Source organism: Styela clava, chromosome 8, assembly GCF_964204865.1.
Source record: "Styela clava chromosome 8, kaStyClav1.hap1.2, whole genome shotgun sequence".
In the NCBI taxonomy this organism is placed as follows: domain Eukaryota; kingdom Metazoa; phylum Chordata; class Ascidiacea; order Stolidobranchia; family Styelidae; genus Styela; species Styela clava.
In genome coordinates, this window is record NC_135257.1 from 16,099,413 (window position 1) to 16,116,724 (window position 17,312).

General features: G+C 32.3%; 1 protein-coding gene across 1 annotated transcript; it reads left to right on the top strand.

The window, feature by feature from the left end:
- Nucleotides 1-2,115: 2,115 nt before the first annotated feature.
- LOC120345465 (beta-1,3-galactosyltransferase 1-like) lies at nucleotides 2,116-16,686 on the top strand. Its single transcript, XM_039414922.2, has 5 exons — nucleotides 2,116-2,582; nucleotides 3,048-3,226; nucleotides 5,366-5,549; nucleotides 8,230-8,466; nucleotides 13,890-16,686. The coding sequence occupies exons 1-5, from the start codon at nucleotides 2,337-2,339 to the stop codon at nucleotides 14,148-14,150; spliced, it is 1,107 nt and encodes a 368-aa protein (XP_039270856.2). The 5' UTR covers nucleotides 2,116-2,336; the 3' UTR covers nucleotides 14,151-16,686.
- Nucleotides 16,687-17,312: the final 626 nt, after the last annotated feature.

Sequence of the window (17,312 nt, forward strand, 5' to 3'; positions counted from 1 at the left end):
TTTCCGATTTATTTTTAACTCGACTTTTCAAAATATCATTAAAATCGACAACAACTGTCAAAGCAGGCGCGAACACCATTCGTGCTATGCCTTGAAAACAGCACACATCCGCTCGTTTTCGTCTCGTCAAGTATGTGCATTGGAGCGTGTTATCGGATACGATCTTCGGCCAAAAATGCCGGAGTTGCGCATCATGTTGTTTAATGTCATTGGTGAGACCAGAACGCTATGCTGCTAAGTTTTTTTTTATATAAGGTGCAAAGTATTCATTTTCGTCACCACTTTACCTACATCTGACTGACATTTTTTGCAATGCATTGCATTTTTGATGCCTTGCTTCCTTTCGACAAGAAAGTTGTCACATCATCCTGGTAATTTGCAAGACAGACTGTGTCTTCATTTTTACAATTATTTGTTCATTTTTATCAAATTCTCCACGTCCTTCAGCAAATATTTCGATCAGTCATCAACGAACAGGGGAGTTTGCGAGCTCTGATGCAGGAGCGTCGTCGTCGTTGAGCACGTTGTCTGAACCTACCGACCTTGACGCCCGCCACTTGGAGGTGCAACATCGTCTTTGTTTGTTTATTATACGGTGAGCAGAGTTGGACATCTAGTAGTAGGGTAGTATATATTTACGGTACATCCTAGTAATATGGCAAATTTCTGCCCAGTATTCGGGGTCACGCGCGGGCATGACATACGACAGCTTTGGTTATGAAATCTCGTTACAGTGTTAGTTACGGTAGTTTTGACCGACGGGGTTGGGCAGAGGGGGCTGCCACTCTAGATGTTTTATAGCTAGATCTAGATGTTTTTTTCAATATCTAGATGTAAAATTTGGAGCCAAGATGTTAGCTATAGAATCTATATTTTTTTTCAAGGTTTTAAATATTATTCAGTGGGAAATAAATACTTGAAATAGAGAGATGTGTACCGGTACCGTACCTGTATACGGTAATGCCGGTACTGTAATACTAATAGGTGAATGAATATATACTATATATTCATAATATAGTGAAATCATCCGAAGTTACCTGCTTTTACGGTATTGATGTAAGATTGATAAAACTCATTTATATTGTATTCGTCCGCCGGTGCCATACTGCCATATGTACTTAAAATATTTAAATAACAGAATAACGAATTAAACATGTTTAAAACATGTGACGTTTTAATTAACGTTAAATAGAAAGGACGCCGTTGGTCTGATGATATCGTTGCCAAGGGGTTTTAAAATTATTAAGTTATTTGAGTCTATACCGGTAAGTGCTATTGAATTGGTCTCTCTTCGGACATCAACTTTTCAAAAAGCCATAGTGCCGTAGTGTATACTACCATAATTAGAAAAGATTGGCTTAAGAACAAGGCCTTTTGTAAGTTCTGCAGGTGGGAATTGAATTCTAGATTATGATGTTAGCTTCTTCGACATCTGATATTAGACTACTGTATTTTGGTTACTTTTCATTAAATTCAATGACTTCATATCTAGATGTATTTTCTAGTCTATATGTTTTATTTTTCAATCTAGATGTTTTTCGAGGTCAATCTAGATGTTTTTAGTCAGGCAAACTACAGGGGTGGTGACTCCTCTACGATCCATGGGCCGGGGCCACGGCCCATCTAATTGGGCCACATGGGCCGTGGCCCATCAAGCTATGGGCCGCGGCCCCGTTAGTAAAAATTCAATTATCTTACCAAAATTTTCAATTTTTACAAAATTGTCAATATTCGAACCAAAAAATAAACTCCTGTAGTATGTGTACCAGGTTAGGGTTAGGGCAAAATTTTGTTCAGATTTTTTACATTATAGTTCTATTATGAGTTTGGGGACTGTTTGTGTTAGCCAAGTGAATAGTTTCTTTACACAACTTGATGGGCCGCGGCCCATAGCCTGATGGGCCGAGGCCCAATTTGATGGGCCGTGGCCCCGGCCCATGGGCCGAAGAGGAGTCACCACTTCCACTCCAGGCAAAAGTGGCAGCCCTGAGGCAGACACGATGGCCAGTCGGGTCCAGTGAAGTAAACATCGTACCGTAACTGCTTAAATACTGAAATAACGGCTGAAAGGTGAAATGAACGTCTTAACTGCTCAAATAATGCCAAACATTAATCCTTCCAATCGTCTTTCAGTCTTGTATCTAACATTAGCTGTCTATTATTACTGTATTAAACTGCTGATGTATCCATGAATATGTCTTAGCTATCTGACTATAGCCCAGATAGACATTTCAGCTTTTAAAAACACACTTTCTTACCTTGGACAACACTGTACAACTGTATTTTATCAACTTTTCAATTCAAATTACACAAAAAATCTGAAAAACATTTTCAAGATGAGAGGAAACAATGATGCATCATCTTTTATGTGGAATCGAAGGATGTCTATTCTCAAAGTTTTAATTGGAATATTGCTAAGCGCTAATATGTTTTATTTTGTTTTGCGATATCGGGAATTAAGTAACACTGTGCGGATTCTTCAAGAGCAACAGAGACTGAATAATAAAGTTATAAGGACGGTTGAAAAAGAAAAAGAACCAGAGAAACCGAAAGAAGAAGAGCCACAGCTAGATTACTCACAGGTGAGGAGATTTTCATAAATCGAGGGTGAAACTGAAAAAAAAACTGTTTTAAGAAAATATGGTACAAATATATTTTTTTAAACTCTGTAACTATTTTATTGAAATACTTAAAAGTTGCTTCAAACAATGATTAGATACCAGCATTAGGAACGCATATTTCTTTGTAAAATTTCTACGTATAGTCTTCATTTTATTTAAAGTGCAACTCTGTAACAATTTTGTTTGGAATATTTTCAAATAAATTTGGAAATTTCATCTCAATTTGCCTTTCGGAAATCAGCGTTGTTTCATGTTTAGGCCTGCGTTAAAGTCTAAATTTGATTAAGAATGACAGTAGATCATTAGGAATAAGACTTTGAGATTTCGAGTGCGAAGTGATTACGGTAGTTATAGACTATTTACTCTATGCCCTCAGTATGATCCTGAGCAGAGTTTGATAAACGATATTCTTAAATCAATTTACAGAAAAAATATTATCCATTTTTGTACAACGAACCGAACAAGTGCAAAAATGAAAATGGTGAAGAGTTACCAATATTTCTACTAATCATTGTCAAATCAACAACTGCACAGTTTGATAGAAGACGAGCAATAAGAGCTACTTGGGGAAATGAAACATTATTTAAAGGTTTAAATATGAGGAGGTGAGGCCATGATAAATATCATACAATATTATTTAAACTGACTGAATAGCAATTAGTTAGGTTGGGTAGCTCTGCCTTGTGATGACGTGACTACAAATTTATTTCACTAAAGTTGGCATTAGAGATGTATTGATATCATTTTTTCACCAATACCGATCAAGTACCAATCAAAATCCTTCAATAGCGCTCACCAATAGTGCAAATTGCCGATATTCCAAATTTCAATAATGTTTATTAAATATCAATGTGCAACAACATTATGTTCCAGTGCATTAATAAGGACATTCAACTCCAAATCCACATTTGTGAGTTGAACGCATAGTGTGTCACTACACTCACTACTAATGGTTTAGTAAAATACTTGAATTATATGCATTGTAATTGTAACCGTGAGATTCATTTTACAGTTCCCATACCCGACTTGGAATGGTAACCGGACGAGAGGCCGTGGTTCGCCATATGGATAAGCCGCCTTATCGGCTTTCCTCTCCCCCGGGATAAATATGTAAATCTTATCCTTTTTTATCCTAACTTTGTACGCATTCAAAGATGCTCAGAACCTCCATCAAGTAACACAGGCACTATGAATCGCTAGATTAGAAATTTCGTAGCGGGCGGGCTAATATAAATGTTGAAATACATATCCTCTAAACTTCCTTTGATATCCCTTGTGACTCATGTGTCTCAAATAGATGAATAAAGTGAGATTCCTTGTTTTTCCGAGAGATATGGTCATGAAATAGTTTTTCAATGCCAATGACACTGAAGTCTTTAAGTGAATGTCCCGGTTGACTGAAATGGGCACCAACAATCAGATCTTTGTTTTGCGTTTTGATACTTCTGATGTGTTCAGATAATTCTGTATTGTAAATGTCTTCCTGTTTCTCCTATGTATTGCATGACACAGTTTTTGCAGCCAAGTAGTCAAGTAGAAGACATTTTCCGAGTTGTATTGGTAATGATTCTTGTCAAGTTGTTGTTTTGTGAGGACTGAGTTAGCTGCTTTTGCTATCTAGGGGATTTCTTGTTTGTCTGCTTTGAATTTGTTTGAATTTGAGTTATTTTTCTATCGCTTCTAGCCTTCTACACCATGGGCGTGGGGAATTGTGTTTAATGTAAAAGGAAAGTAATAAAATTGTTTATAGGATGAAACAGGATCCATGGCTTGGTTCATTTCCACATAGTTAAACTATAAAGTCCGGTTGGAAGGTTAGGATCCGGGACCATAATCTTTGACCTCTAATTTGAGCACAATTTCTAAATCGGTGGAAAAAAGTGGAACACATAATTTCTCGTTTTGCTGTTTTCAGTAATGCTCTGAAACAAAACCTAGTAATGTAGGCTACTACTTTCATACTCTTGTAAAATGCATTTTCTTTAAATAATTTCGATCATAAATTAGTTTTAAGTAAACTGAAAATATTGGTAATTGGTATATACTTCCAAAATCTAACTTTCATGTTAAAACCGGTCCTGTGTTTTTAATTCCTTTTTATTGAATATTTTTTTCAATGGTTTAATTAAATATAGTATAAGTAATGTACAAAATAAATAGTCCATACTTCATTTTATATTCATAATCCGGTTGTTGGATTTTGAGTTTCAGAATGTTTCCAGTTTTTTTCTAAGCAGTAATGGTTATCTAAAATAATAAATAAGTTATCTGAATTACATTTACACAGAACAATAAAAAAGAAAAAAAAAATTACCAAATGAAAAAACGTATCATAAATATCTTCTTTACAAATCATATAATTGATAGTTTATGAAAACAGTCATCTGGTAAGAGTATGATGCTCTTGCAGTGGCTCTTAGTGATATTTGCTCAGCAAAATTAGATTATATATTGGTATTACAATTTAACACAAAAATTGGTACTCTTGTAGTATGTGTACCAGGTTAGGGTTAGGCCATTCTCATAATTTTATTCCGATTTTCCTTGTTTTAGTTCTATTACAAGTTTGGAGACTGTTTTAGCCAAGTGAATATACCCATAGTCCCATAGGCTTCAGTCCCTTTATACAACTTAATGTAAAGTAGGCGAACAAAATTAGTTCCCTCCATATTGGTACACATACTTCTGTAGTGCCCAAAAATCTTGTCACATAAACTGAATACTGACTGCATTTTATTTTACAGGATATTTTTATTAGCAAAAGGTAATGATGAAAAAAAGCAAGCGTTATTAGAAATGGAGCAAAACGAATATCATGACATAATACAAGGAGATTTTCAAGATTCATTTCGAAATCTCACAATTAAAGATATTATGTTTATGAGATGGATGACGACATATTGTCCTCAAGTTAAATATATATTCAAGGTTGGTCTTTTCTTATCAGCTTTATATCCTGTATTTAATTTTATTCACATATCCATAATAAGTGCAAATATATGTCAATGATAAATAAAGCACAACCGGGTCTATTATAATATTTTCACGTTTTTGGATTTCTCGCCGTCGATGACAAATTACATCATTTTGCTATACACCAGTTGTGCTTTAAAAATATCATCGACCTAAATACACCTGGTGGCAATCATGCGTTATTTAAGTACAAAAATAGTTTTTTAGGTAATTTTATTAAGGTTTAGGAAAATTTGGGCGATGAAACATTCTTATGGTTGTTTCTAATAAATTAATCGCCTCCGACCATAAATATCCCTTTTGATATTATTGACTTTATAGTTATACATCTGAATATTGTTATATCTTGTGATGATGAAGTCGCTGATTTAAATTGATGTTAAGTTATGAGAAAGGAATGCGTTTTATTTTTCTGTTCAGCATTTTACTTACGGTAGGATATTTATACTCAATGAGGGGATTTCCAAATTACTTGTTGTAAACACTTGGCAACGGAATTCATTCCTAATTAAATTTAACCAAGTTTTTCGAATATGATATGAACCTTCAATCTGAATGAATTATTAACTTGATTGATAAGAGAAGATAATTCAACAAGGCAAACATGCTTGGGCGGCCAAATATAAAAATTTGATTTTTGATGAGAAACGTGATTGTGATGTACCAATGCATGAATCATATTCAACATATTAAACGACGACGCAAACATTATGGGTAATAAAGTATTGTGAAATTAAGGATATACGAAATTGGTTGAATTTTTTTTGAACTATATGCCTATGGTACTAATTCTCAAATAACTTCACACTGATGTATCAAAATACAAATGTTGTATAGTTTGAATTATTTTCCTATAATATGTGCATTTTAATAGGTAGTATTACTAAAAAAGATGCCTTTTTATGGCTGTTAATGGATAGTATATTTCAAAATATTCAACAGTGTGTGGTATTATACAAATTCAGTTTGGGCAATGAAGTGGAAAATGCCCTGCTGTGTCTCTGAAAACATAAATTCATCTACTTTGTCATGTTTGATGATTTATTGCTAGTGATAATATTATTGGTAGGCAATGCAAAGAAGTTTGCAAAACAGATGAACTTGAATGTACAAAAGTATACACACAATCAATTACCACAGTCTACATATTTTACTAGACCAATTATCAGGACAGTAACGGAGTTCTAGTTTCCTTGGATCATAAATATGTCAATCACCTTGAAAACACCATTTTGAATAGTTTAGTAATTTTGAACAGATATTGATTTTGGATTAATATTCCATTCTAGTTTTATGCAAACGGACGCTCCGTTTTCAATTTAGTAAATTGTTAATTTGCCCCACGTCAAGTTCGGTTGAGAATAATGAGGTTACGCATATCCCTTTTCACATCCCTTTTCACAAATAATCAGTATTTGATAAACATTTTCAATAATATCATCCCGCAGACACATAATTATTTTTACTTTCATAATGTAATTTATATGAACCTACCTATTCACACGGTAGTTGAGGACCATTAACTTGTCAATTATCGTTATTATTGTTATAATTTTTTTCTTGCTAACAATGTCTGGTATACACTGTTAGTTATGTCGTTATGGTATTTGAATTTTATTTCGAACTATTTTGAAAAAGGAACATAATTGAACACAGTTCCTTTTATATATCATTGACATCATATAAGATACAACATAATGAAACTCAATTTAATCACATTTGTACTTATTGTAATATCGACACTGAAACTAAGACACGTAAATATGAATAATGTGTGTTTTATGAATATAGCAATGAATTTCATCAGATCAATTTCTGTTCAAGTGATTCGAAAGCTTGCTGCATACTAACACAAATATATTTTTTATAATGTTTATAATGGCCAAAGTACCATGAAATGTTACATAAATATATTTGTGTTAGTGTTTAACTGGCTCTCGAATCACTGAGGATAGGTATTTTCATTTATGCTACATCCTTTTTTGTGCCTACCTACAGCACAATTTACACATATATATTACATACCATTGGCAGGCGCAAGAGCGTATAGGAAGGCTAAGTAGTTTGTCATGCAGAAACTCAATTTATAGCCCCAAATTGTCTTGAATAACTTAGAATAATTGTTTATACTCCTGCTACCGCATTCTTGCGTTATACACATACATACCCACCGATGCAAACACATAGGAAAAGAATATTTAGTCCCACAGAAATACAATTGATAATATTAATTCCCATTTTAGGGTACTCCCCTAGTATGTGTACCAGGTTAAGATTAGGGCATAATTTTATTCCGATTTTCCTTATTTTACTCCTATTACGATTTTGGGAATTGTCTGTGTTAGCCAAGTGAATATACCCCCTGCCCATAGGTTTCAGTCCCTTTAAACAACTTGATCTAAAATAGGCGAACAAAATTAGTTCCTCCATATTGGTACTGGTACATACACTTCTAGAGCGCTTATTTTTGTTATCTTCAAATTCCTCTGTCATTCATAGACCATATGCATAGAAGTGGGCTACATGGGTGGAGTCCTTGCTAACCTGCATATTAATAACAAATTACCTTCATCTTAAACTGTATCTATTTTAATGAACTAATTATAAATATTAAACTAAATCTATTGGTTTCCAGGGAGATGATGATGTATTTGTGAATCTCGGAAACATTGTGGACTATTTATTATCACTATCTTCAGAAGATGGAAAAGGTCTGTTCACAGGAAGTGTTTTATATCCTTCGCCACGGATAAAAGACCCCAAGAGCAAATATTATGTTCCGGTCAGTCTGTGGCCGGAAAAGTATTATCCACCCTATGTCTCAGGTGGTGGATTCCTAATGTCATCTGTAGTTGCAAAGAAAATTTTTGAGGTGAGAAATTGTTTTTTGATTCTAATAATTTCTTTAAACTGTCTTATGTCATATATGAACGAATGATGGACTTGGATATGTTGTTTTTGTTTACTTCAGTCAAATATAATTAAGATTATAGATGGTCATTTTCAGGTTTAATTGTAGATTGCTTAATCGAACAGTTTGGTGATACTTATTGCGCAAGTAAAACTATTTCTTCTGATAGCCTCATCTTATCTGTGTTGGTGATTATGAGAATTAGTTACCTATAATAATATTTTCTATCATGATAAATTCACCCAGACTTAGTAATAGGTTTAAAACTAACAGTGGGATAGTTTTTTTTTTCAATTTTTTTTTTGTGTTATAGATAATTACAATATTATACATTGTTGAACATAACACATGGATAGTTTGGCTAGATTGAAGTTTGGGGAAAATACCTTTCTCTAAAAGTAATGAGTTAATGACTAATCACTTTCAAATTTTTATAACTTTGGATTGGTTGATGCCACTAGAAAGATGCTTTTATTTTTTTCAGTCCTATGGGACTTGATAATTGACCAAAAATACTTATGTTATTATGTTATTAATGGTCCTAGACGTGATAAACGTTTACCAAATTGAACTATCTTTGAACTAATGCTCTATTATGAAAGTGGGTTCAATTGACAGCAACTCTAAATGACCTCTTAGAGTAAAAATATTATGATATTACAATTACAGTTTTATCACGTTACAGCCAATATCTATAAACAATTGTACACATGGGTTAACATAACTTTAACTTGATTTCTAAGATTCCCTTTTTCACCTTAAAAATGAATTGTGCACAATTGTGTCCTTATTGAATAATCTTGTCTTGTTTTTGTATACTGTGAAAGGCATTGCCCACGACAGTTCAGGAAAATATCAATGGATATACATGTTGAGATATAAAGACAGTACAAACAGTAGCATCCTGTGTGGTTAGCATTGATGCACTCCTATTATGATTCATTGTGGCCAGTTATCATTTGAATTAATTGATATTAATAATAATAAAGCTTTCACATGTGTGATGTTTGATCATATTCCTTTGTGATTTGATCAGAGCATACTACTTTACAACTCAATGATATTGCATTGTTTGTATTGAATAATTAAAATAAAGGCTATTACTGATGACACTCACTGAACTGTCATTTCCCTGATGAGTCAATGTAAAATGATAACTACTACGCTACTGACATAACGTTTTATATCTATGCAAATGTACGTATGTTTGAATGACGCCTTTGTTCACTTGAAAATGTGAAAGTGAATCTTATGCAAGGTATAATATTAGATATCTTCTTGAGATATCCAGAAAATTTTTAATAAAAATTTGATGGAAATGAATATTTGTTTGGAATTCTGGGTATCGTAATTTTTACTGACGATTTTTATTGGATCGGCCGTTTTCTTGATGAAGTCATCATTTGCATTAAATTATATGTGGTAAAGTTTGATATATATCATAGTTTTGTTAATAAGTAGTCGTTAAACTATTTAAAATCAAATTCACAAAATATATTTCTTTAGACATTGATGTTGGACAAATATATATGTTCACAAACTAAAATTTTAGACTATCCATACCATTGGTAAAATATGGACAATTGCACACCTTCCTTTAACCAAGCGCATGTCACTAATTCAATATTAGCACATACTGGTACTACACCCAGATTACCATGGTGAATCTGGTTTTTGAATGTATATATACTTATTCATTTACACACATGCTTATTATGACCCATGGATAATTTTTTCTCATAATGCATGTTTCATACTTGGATCTTTTTTTGCTGCGAATTTTAATTAAATAGAAAGCTAACTTATTGTTCGTCTTATTAAATTTAAAAGTAAATAGGGATTATGTTAAGTTTCGTAGGATTTGTCTCATTTCCAAAAATAAGGACAGGATCCGGATTAATTATTATCCCGGAACTTCTTGTAGTGAATGTTATGATAGATTGATAGGTATTAGAAAAAGTCATCATATTTTGACTATAATATTTCGCTTATCCAAAAATTTTTGTATATTTGAAATCGAAAGGTTTTTGTGAACTATAAAAATATATAGCTTCATTGCGACTTACAATCAGACATATAAACCCTTAAATAAAATTAGAATCAGTGTCTAGTATCTACCTTGACATGTAATTGCCAGTGAAAATATATAAGTGTTATGATATAATGCTTTCTGATCGTGGATGTCAATTTGTCATTATCAAAAAAGTTAGATTTATGTGGCAATTATTGACAATACGTTCAACTAGATTTCATCAAGAGGTTATAGCTCATTTTTACATTTGGTCTCATTAATAAAAATATATTTCTCTGTGTACCTGGCTATATTTATTAATATTTGAAAAATAAATCTTATATTCTGATTCAAAATTATTTTACTTGGCTATTTTATTTACTCGTTTGCGCATTCTCAAGTTAAATTTCTACTTATTTTGATGGATAAAGCAAAATATTACTTCATTTATTTGGCATTAGGCGGCATTAGCATTATCTATTAGTACCTAATACTTGGAAAAAACAATAAAGAAAAGATCAATCCTTGAAACAATGAAAATTTTGAGACTTTTTTCGTCATGGTGCTTTCCAACATGGCAACTGCTCGCTTCCGTTTGGGAAATAAAACAATGGAACTTGTGGATATGATTCTTGCAAGTGCCCTGTAATAATATGGCTAGAAAATGAATCATGAAATTTGTCCATACTTTGATATTACACAAGATTGTGACTTGTGAGTAATATTGAATTCGAGCTGTTAAATAATATTCTTTTTTCGGCGCTTCAAAGGTATGTGTACCAATATGGAAGTAACTAATTTTGTTTGCCTGCTTTACATCAAGTTGTGTAAAGGGACACAGACAGTCTCTGAACTCGTAGTATGTCTAAAATAAGGAAAATCGGAATAAAATTATGGCCAAACCCTAACCTGGTACACACACTACAGGAGTACTTTTTTTCTGATATCGGGTATTGACTAAATACAACAGTTTGTTGTGGTATATACAGAGTAACAAGAACAAAAGCAGAACCCAGGTCACTTGGAACACATTTTAGAGAGAGCATAACTTTTATGCAATAGGTCCTAGATACTGAAACTTTGGGTTCAATCATACACAAACAGGAGTTCAAGTATTTTCTTCATTTTCCTAATTAAGAAATTCATCGGTCATGTTTTTTTTGGGTCACTCTATACTTAATAAAGAATAATTTATGAATGGAATCCATATCATGTTGAAGGCCTTAAATATTACTGTAATGGTTTATTGTATGATGACAATTGTGATTTTCAAAATAAAAATTTTAAGTAGTAAAAATAAAAATGTTTTCACAAGCCTGTTTTATTAAGTCAATTTCATGGAAAAGTAATGAAATTCTATATAATATTACCTTTAGTTTGAACATGCTAAGTCAATTCACTCTGTGGCAGAATTATGTTGCATTCTGTGGATTAAATTATATTATTCGCCATAAATAATTCATATTGTAATTCAACAGTAGGGTCAATTACACTAATGAAAAATATTAACAAAATATATATGGCATCTATACAGGATTTGTTACCTTATGTAAATGCCAAGTTGCCTTTTCATATTTTATTCTCATTGCAGTGAGGATTCCACATGTATTGAAAAAATGGCAATTTTTATATTCAAGTAATAATAATGACTTCTTATATCAATGCAAATAATTTCTCAATAAATGTTGCTATATGTTCTACATCAAAACTCAGAAAATGCCTAAATACATAACTTGTATTGAGAGATCCATATTTATTACTATTACATTCATCTTCATCATTATATATACAGTACACAATTTAAATTGTTATCATGCAGCCTACTCTCTTTCGGCACAACAATCAAATTGTCAATTGATCAGTGATCTACAAGGATAAATAGAACGATGACTGTTATGAATAACATGAGCTACGTTTGAATTAAATTTTAGACAATTTGCTGTTTATTGCTATCACTTTATATATATTCTCCATTTGGTTGGTAACTGGACTAGAATATGAATGGTTTTATATTCTTTTCTATAGTTCAGTTCAATTTTGAATACTGTCATTCATACTGATATTAACCCATTTCAATGCAGTGTTTCATGAAACCAAAGAAGTTTTTTCTTAAGTTTTTGAATGAATTAACAACAAACAACAAACGGTTGAAACTGGACAATGCCCAGAATACTGGTAATTTGAAATCACAACCATTCTTTGTCTGTTTTGTCGTAGTGGACAATGCATTCTTTTCATAACTTAAATTTTTAAATGAATTGCGTAAGATGATCACAATTACCAAATGAAAACATTGTGTAATACATTTGGTCGGTTAAATCTTTTTTTTTCTCGCTTTTTTGAAGATAGTACAAGCATAAAAGATTTTTAATATCTTTCAGAGAATAATTCAAAATTAGGTAAATATTTTTGTATAAAGAAAATTTATCCTGTTTCGTGTGGTCACAGTCACAGACAAAATTAGTCAGTCATGTAATGGTGTACTTTGTTGTCTATCCCACACCGGATTCGTGTGACGTGGCAGAGATTTTTTTTTTTGTATATTCACTCAACTTATATATAAATATATAGGATGTAGGTGTGTTGACTTTACAATCCCATTTTATTACAAAAATAGAATGCGCTTGAGCATTTTGCTGATGTATTATCTGTTAATTCCTATCATGTTGCCTTCGGCTAAAATATTTCTTTGTTGATTTTTATTGTATGAAATTCCCCGAAAAGTTTGTATAGTTGTAAATCTATATTTTAAATCATGAGTAAACCGGTAAGTCGACTGAATTCAATATAAAATCAAATATCTGATATTCCGCAGTTTTTAGAAAGGACATGTATATTATATTAGTATTGTATTTATTCTAAGTCGTGTACACATTTTTAAATATTCATTTAATAAAGTTGCCATTTGCTTATAATTTGAATGAAGTGATTGAATGATATCACCGATGGAGAATTCTTTTTTAGAGTATACCTAGAAGCAATATATTTTGCTTTGTTCTCAATCCCACACACTAATAAATTAAGACTGAAGACAACTACTGTTGTTGAAATGAGCATTTCAGCTATTAGATATTATTGTTTTGCCTTATCATTGGACATGTTTAATGAAATGATTTATATATCCACTTTGTTGAATTACTAAAATTTGGAACTATGGTATGGTATTATTGGTATGTGACAGTAATGTAATTTCTCCTCATAGAAGCCACAGGTTTAGACTATTAAAAGACTTCATTCCGAATTTTTTTTTTGAATCGAATTATTATTTTAATTTTTTTATTGAATTTGCTTATTTTTCGAGTATTTGAGTTTGTTTTGTAACTTGTCGATTATAGATTCAAAATTTTATTTCAATTTTTTTTATATTCTTCAGGTATCTAAAGTCACTCCTATTATTCCCATTGATGATGCATTTCTCGGAGTTTGCTTGCGAAAATTGGGAATGAAACCTCAGAATCATAAAGGATTCAAGAGTTGGGGCGTCAATCGTCCAAAAGACATTTGTATTTACAGAGAAATAATGACGTTGCATAAACTCGGTAGTGACGATATGATAGCAATGTGGAAGGAATTACATAACTCAAATTTTACTAATTGTGCAAAAACATTTGAGGCTAAAAAAGAAAAAAGGTGATCTTGCCACGCTCACTACTCAACACTGTAACGCAAAAAAAAAATATGACGTTCCACGCCGCAATAATAGATTGCGCTGAATTTCCTATTGCAGTGGCTTATTTCCTCCTATGCTTCATTAGATTACGTCAACAAAGCAAAGGTTAGAGACGTTCTTCAGAGCAGTTAAAAATTTATGCTGATGAGCGTACTGCAGAGTCTAAAGATTTCTTTACACATAATCTGCGAGCATGTGTCTATAATAGAAGTGTCAATGAAAGAAGCGTTGCATTTTCTTGCATATCTGTGAACAATAATTTTTTCACTAATTGCCACTCTTGTCGTTCGTAGCTAGAATTTATTGTATGCTATATATTATATATAAAGATATATATTAAAAAAAAACACAAATTAAATTTATTTTAGTAGGCAATGCGGTCCACGGAATTCAAAATCAATGCCATAAATAAAGATGTTTCATGGGCATTTAGTTATTCAAAATTATTTTCTATTTGCAATGAATCTATGAATAATGTAGAATTTTATCGAATAAGATTTGACATTTGTCATGTTGCTACTCAAAAATAACACATACAGATTATCATTTGCAATAACAGATTTGTCCTATGAGAAAACTCTTCTATAGATGATCAGATTCAATACAATTCATATTTCACAACTGAAAGGGCAGTAATCTGATATTTCATTCATATATTTAAATCTCAATTATGGATGGCTAAGATGACTCTGCTTTTGCTTTTCTATGAACAATTATTTTAATTTTAGTTTTACTTTCATAAGTGTAAATTTAGTTCTATGAAATTTCGTACTTGGTTACAATCATTGGGGTTCTACCATTGTAGCAGTTTTCCCCTTTATATTGTTGAAAACAAACTCTTAAATTCAGAGTTGTTCAAACTTTAAAGTGTACTATTATATTTTATTCGGGTTAATCTTTTAGTGTCACCTTTCAAACCTCATGGTTGCGGACATTTTTCACATAACTTCTGTCAAGTTGCAAGACTTTTTAACCATCTTATAAATCTGACGAGCATGAGTGTCAAGGATCCATCATAACCTTTCATTATAAACAGATTATTCTTTGTATGTTTTGATCTATTGTTCACAAATTTCAAGTTGGCTAATTTTTATCTATCTAAAATCAAATACTGGTTCTGAATTTGAATCATAAAATTTCTTTGATAAAATTTCGTTTGATACACATAATATGTCTGTCTCTCAATTTGGTATTTGCACCTAAGAATGTAGAAGTCCACTGTACATCTTTTATATTGTAGTTTAATTAGTTGGAAGTTATGGCATCGCTAGTCCAAATTGCCTTTCCTCTTGTTCTACCATACTTTTCCAAAGAAGCTATGATTACCATGTCTATAACTATTGTTATTTATCTTATCACCTGATAATTCACTTCTATATGCTATGTTTCTGTATAAAATCGATCTTCGGATACTTCCATACTTAAACACTTTTTTATGAAAACTTTTTCATGCAAAGTCTTATTTCATCTCATATTTCCTTATTTAGTTTAGTTTTCTCATATCAGTATTTTTATACGATGCGGAAAATTGTTTTGTCTCTGATTGTAGTGATATTTATTTTGCAGTGCCTTGCCAACCAATTGTAATCTTTTAAATCTCAATGTAGGTTCATGTAGGCTTGCATTGTTAAATTACATTTGCTGCTTATGTTTCAAATTTAGCAGAAATTCCAATATATTATTATTGCGCGCTCTAGAAGTATGTGTACCAATATGGAGGTTACTAATTTTGTTCGCCTACTTTACATCAAGTTGTATTAAGAGATGGAAGCCTATGGACATATTACTTGGCTAACACAAACATTCCCCGAACTCGTAATAGAACTAAAATAAGGGAAAACTGGATAAAATCATGGCCTAAGCCTAGCCTGGTACATATACTACTGGAGTACCTTATTACCAAGTATATTCACTCTTGTTACCATCATTTTTATCTAGACGTGGGCTTGCTTTGTGAAAATTTTTTTTTTCATGTTTCAAAATTTTCGGGAATCCATGCATCTAATAGCTCGTAGTTAATTTCACTCTATTTGATATGCAGTTTTTACTTGAATACTTGGTAATTTGGTTGTTGTCTCAAAATTATATAATAAATTAACCTGGCAACGAAGCACTAACTATCATAATAATCTTCCCCCATTGTAATAATGGACTTGTACCCCCGATTTAATACTGCCAGCTTCAGACCGAATCAGTGTTGATATTTCCGTACTAAACACGGTAACTGAGAGCCCATCAAACATGATTGAAATTAAGTTGGAGTGTGGTACCTAAATAACTGATTTACCCACATTCATTTTTATATAGCATTTTACATGAGAGCGTGATTTAGATGAATATCTAGGTTCGCTGAAATGCATGTTGTTCCTTTTTCTTCCACATCATATGACTTTGTGTAGTTTCGATAGGAATTAAATGAACCTTATTATATAGAATAGTGAAATTTTGTTACTCCATTTCACTTATTGCTTCTCAAATATATCTTCGTACTACTGACCTTAAGCCAGCGAGTGTTTTTTGAGGTTTTATTGTCTTTTTCATGCTCTTCATCCATGTAGTGGGAGTTTGAGTATTCTGGATCACCGCTGTTCTAGTATTTGAATGAATTTTGAGATTACTCAGTCAGGTGAGATCTAAATAACTCCAGGTTAAAGCAAATTCCAAGACACGCTGAAGTTAGAGAGGTAGTTTTAAAACTATTGAAAATGTGGAGTTCAGCGACAGCGGAGTGCAGAATGACAGAGTTTCAGCCGTCTTAACAAAATACTCAATGTTCCTCCGGAAAGGACGACGCACATTGCAACGTGATTTTTTCGCTTGTCACTGAAGTTGGTTGGTCTTAGTTTACTAACTCTTACACCTATAATAATTCAGAAAAGTCTAGCGAGAAGGGATGATACTGCGTAGAAAATTCGTCCTCGCAAAATGCAAGTTATTTGAGATTATGTCAGTTTGAGGCGCAAAAGCTTGATCAATCATTTGTTTTTAGTCGATTTAGGTTCGACTGATATTAATGCATTGTGTTCGCGCTTTACATCGATATACTTACAGGTGGGGATAAATCCCGAACTGCACGAATATCCCCAATCAGACTCCCTCAGAGGTGAATGTAATAGAGATGTACCG

Excerpts from the sequence above, each read along its gene's own strand:
- LOC120345465 (XM_039414922.2), top strand. The coding sequence starts at position 2,337 with ATGAGAGGAAACAATGATGCATCATCTTTTATGTGGAATCGAAGGATG. Across the intron at positions 3,227-5,365 it reads AAAGGTTTAAATATGAGGAG|GATATTTTTATTAGCAAAAG; the intron begins GTGAGGCCATGA and ends TTTATTTTACAG. Across the intron at positions 5,550-8,229 it reads AAGTTAAATATATATTCAAG|GGAGATGATGATGTATTTGT; the intron begins GTTGGTCTTTTC and ends ATTGGTTTCCAG.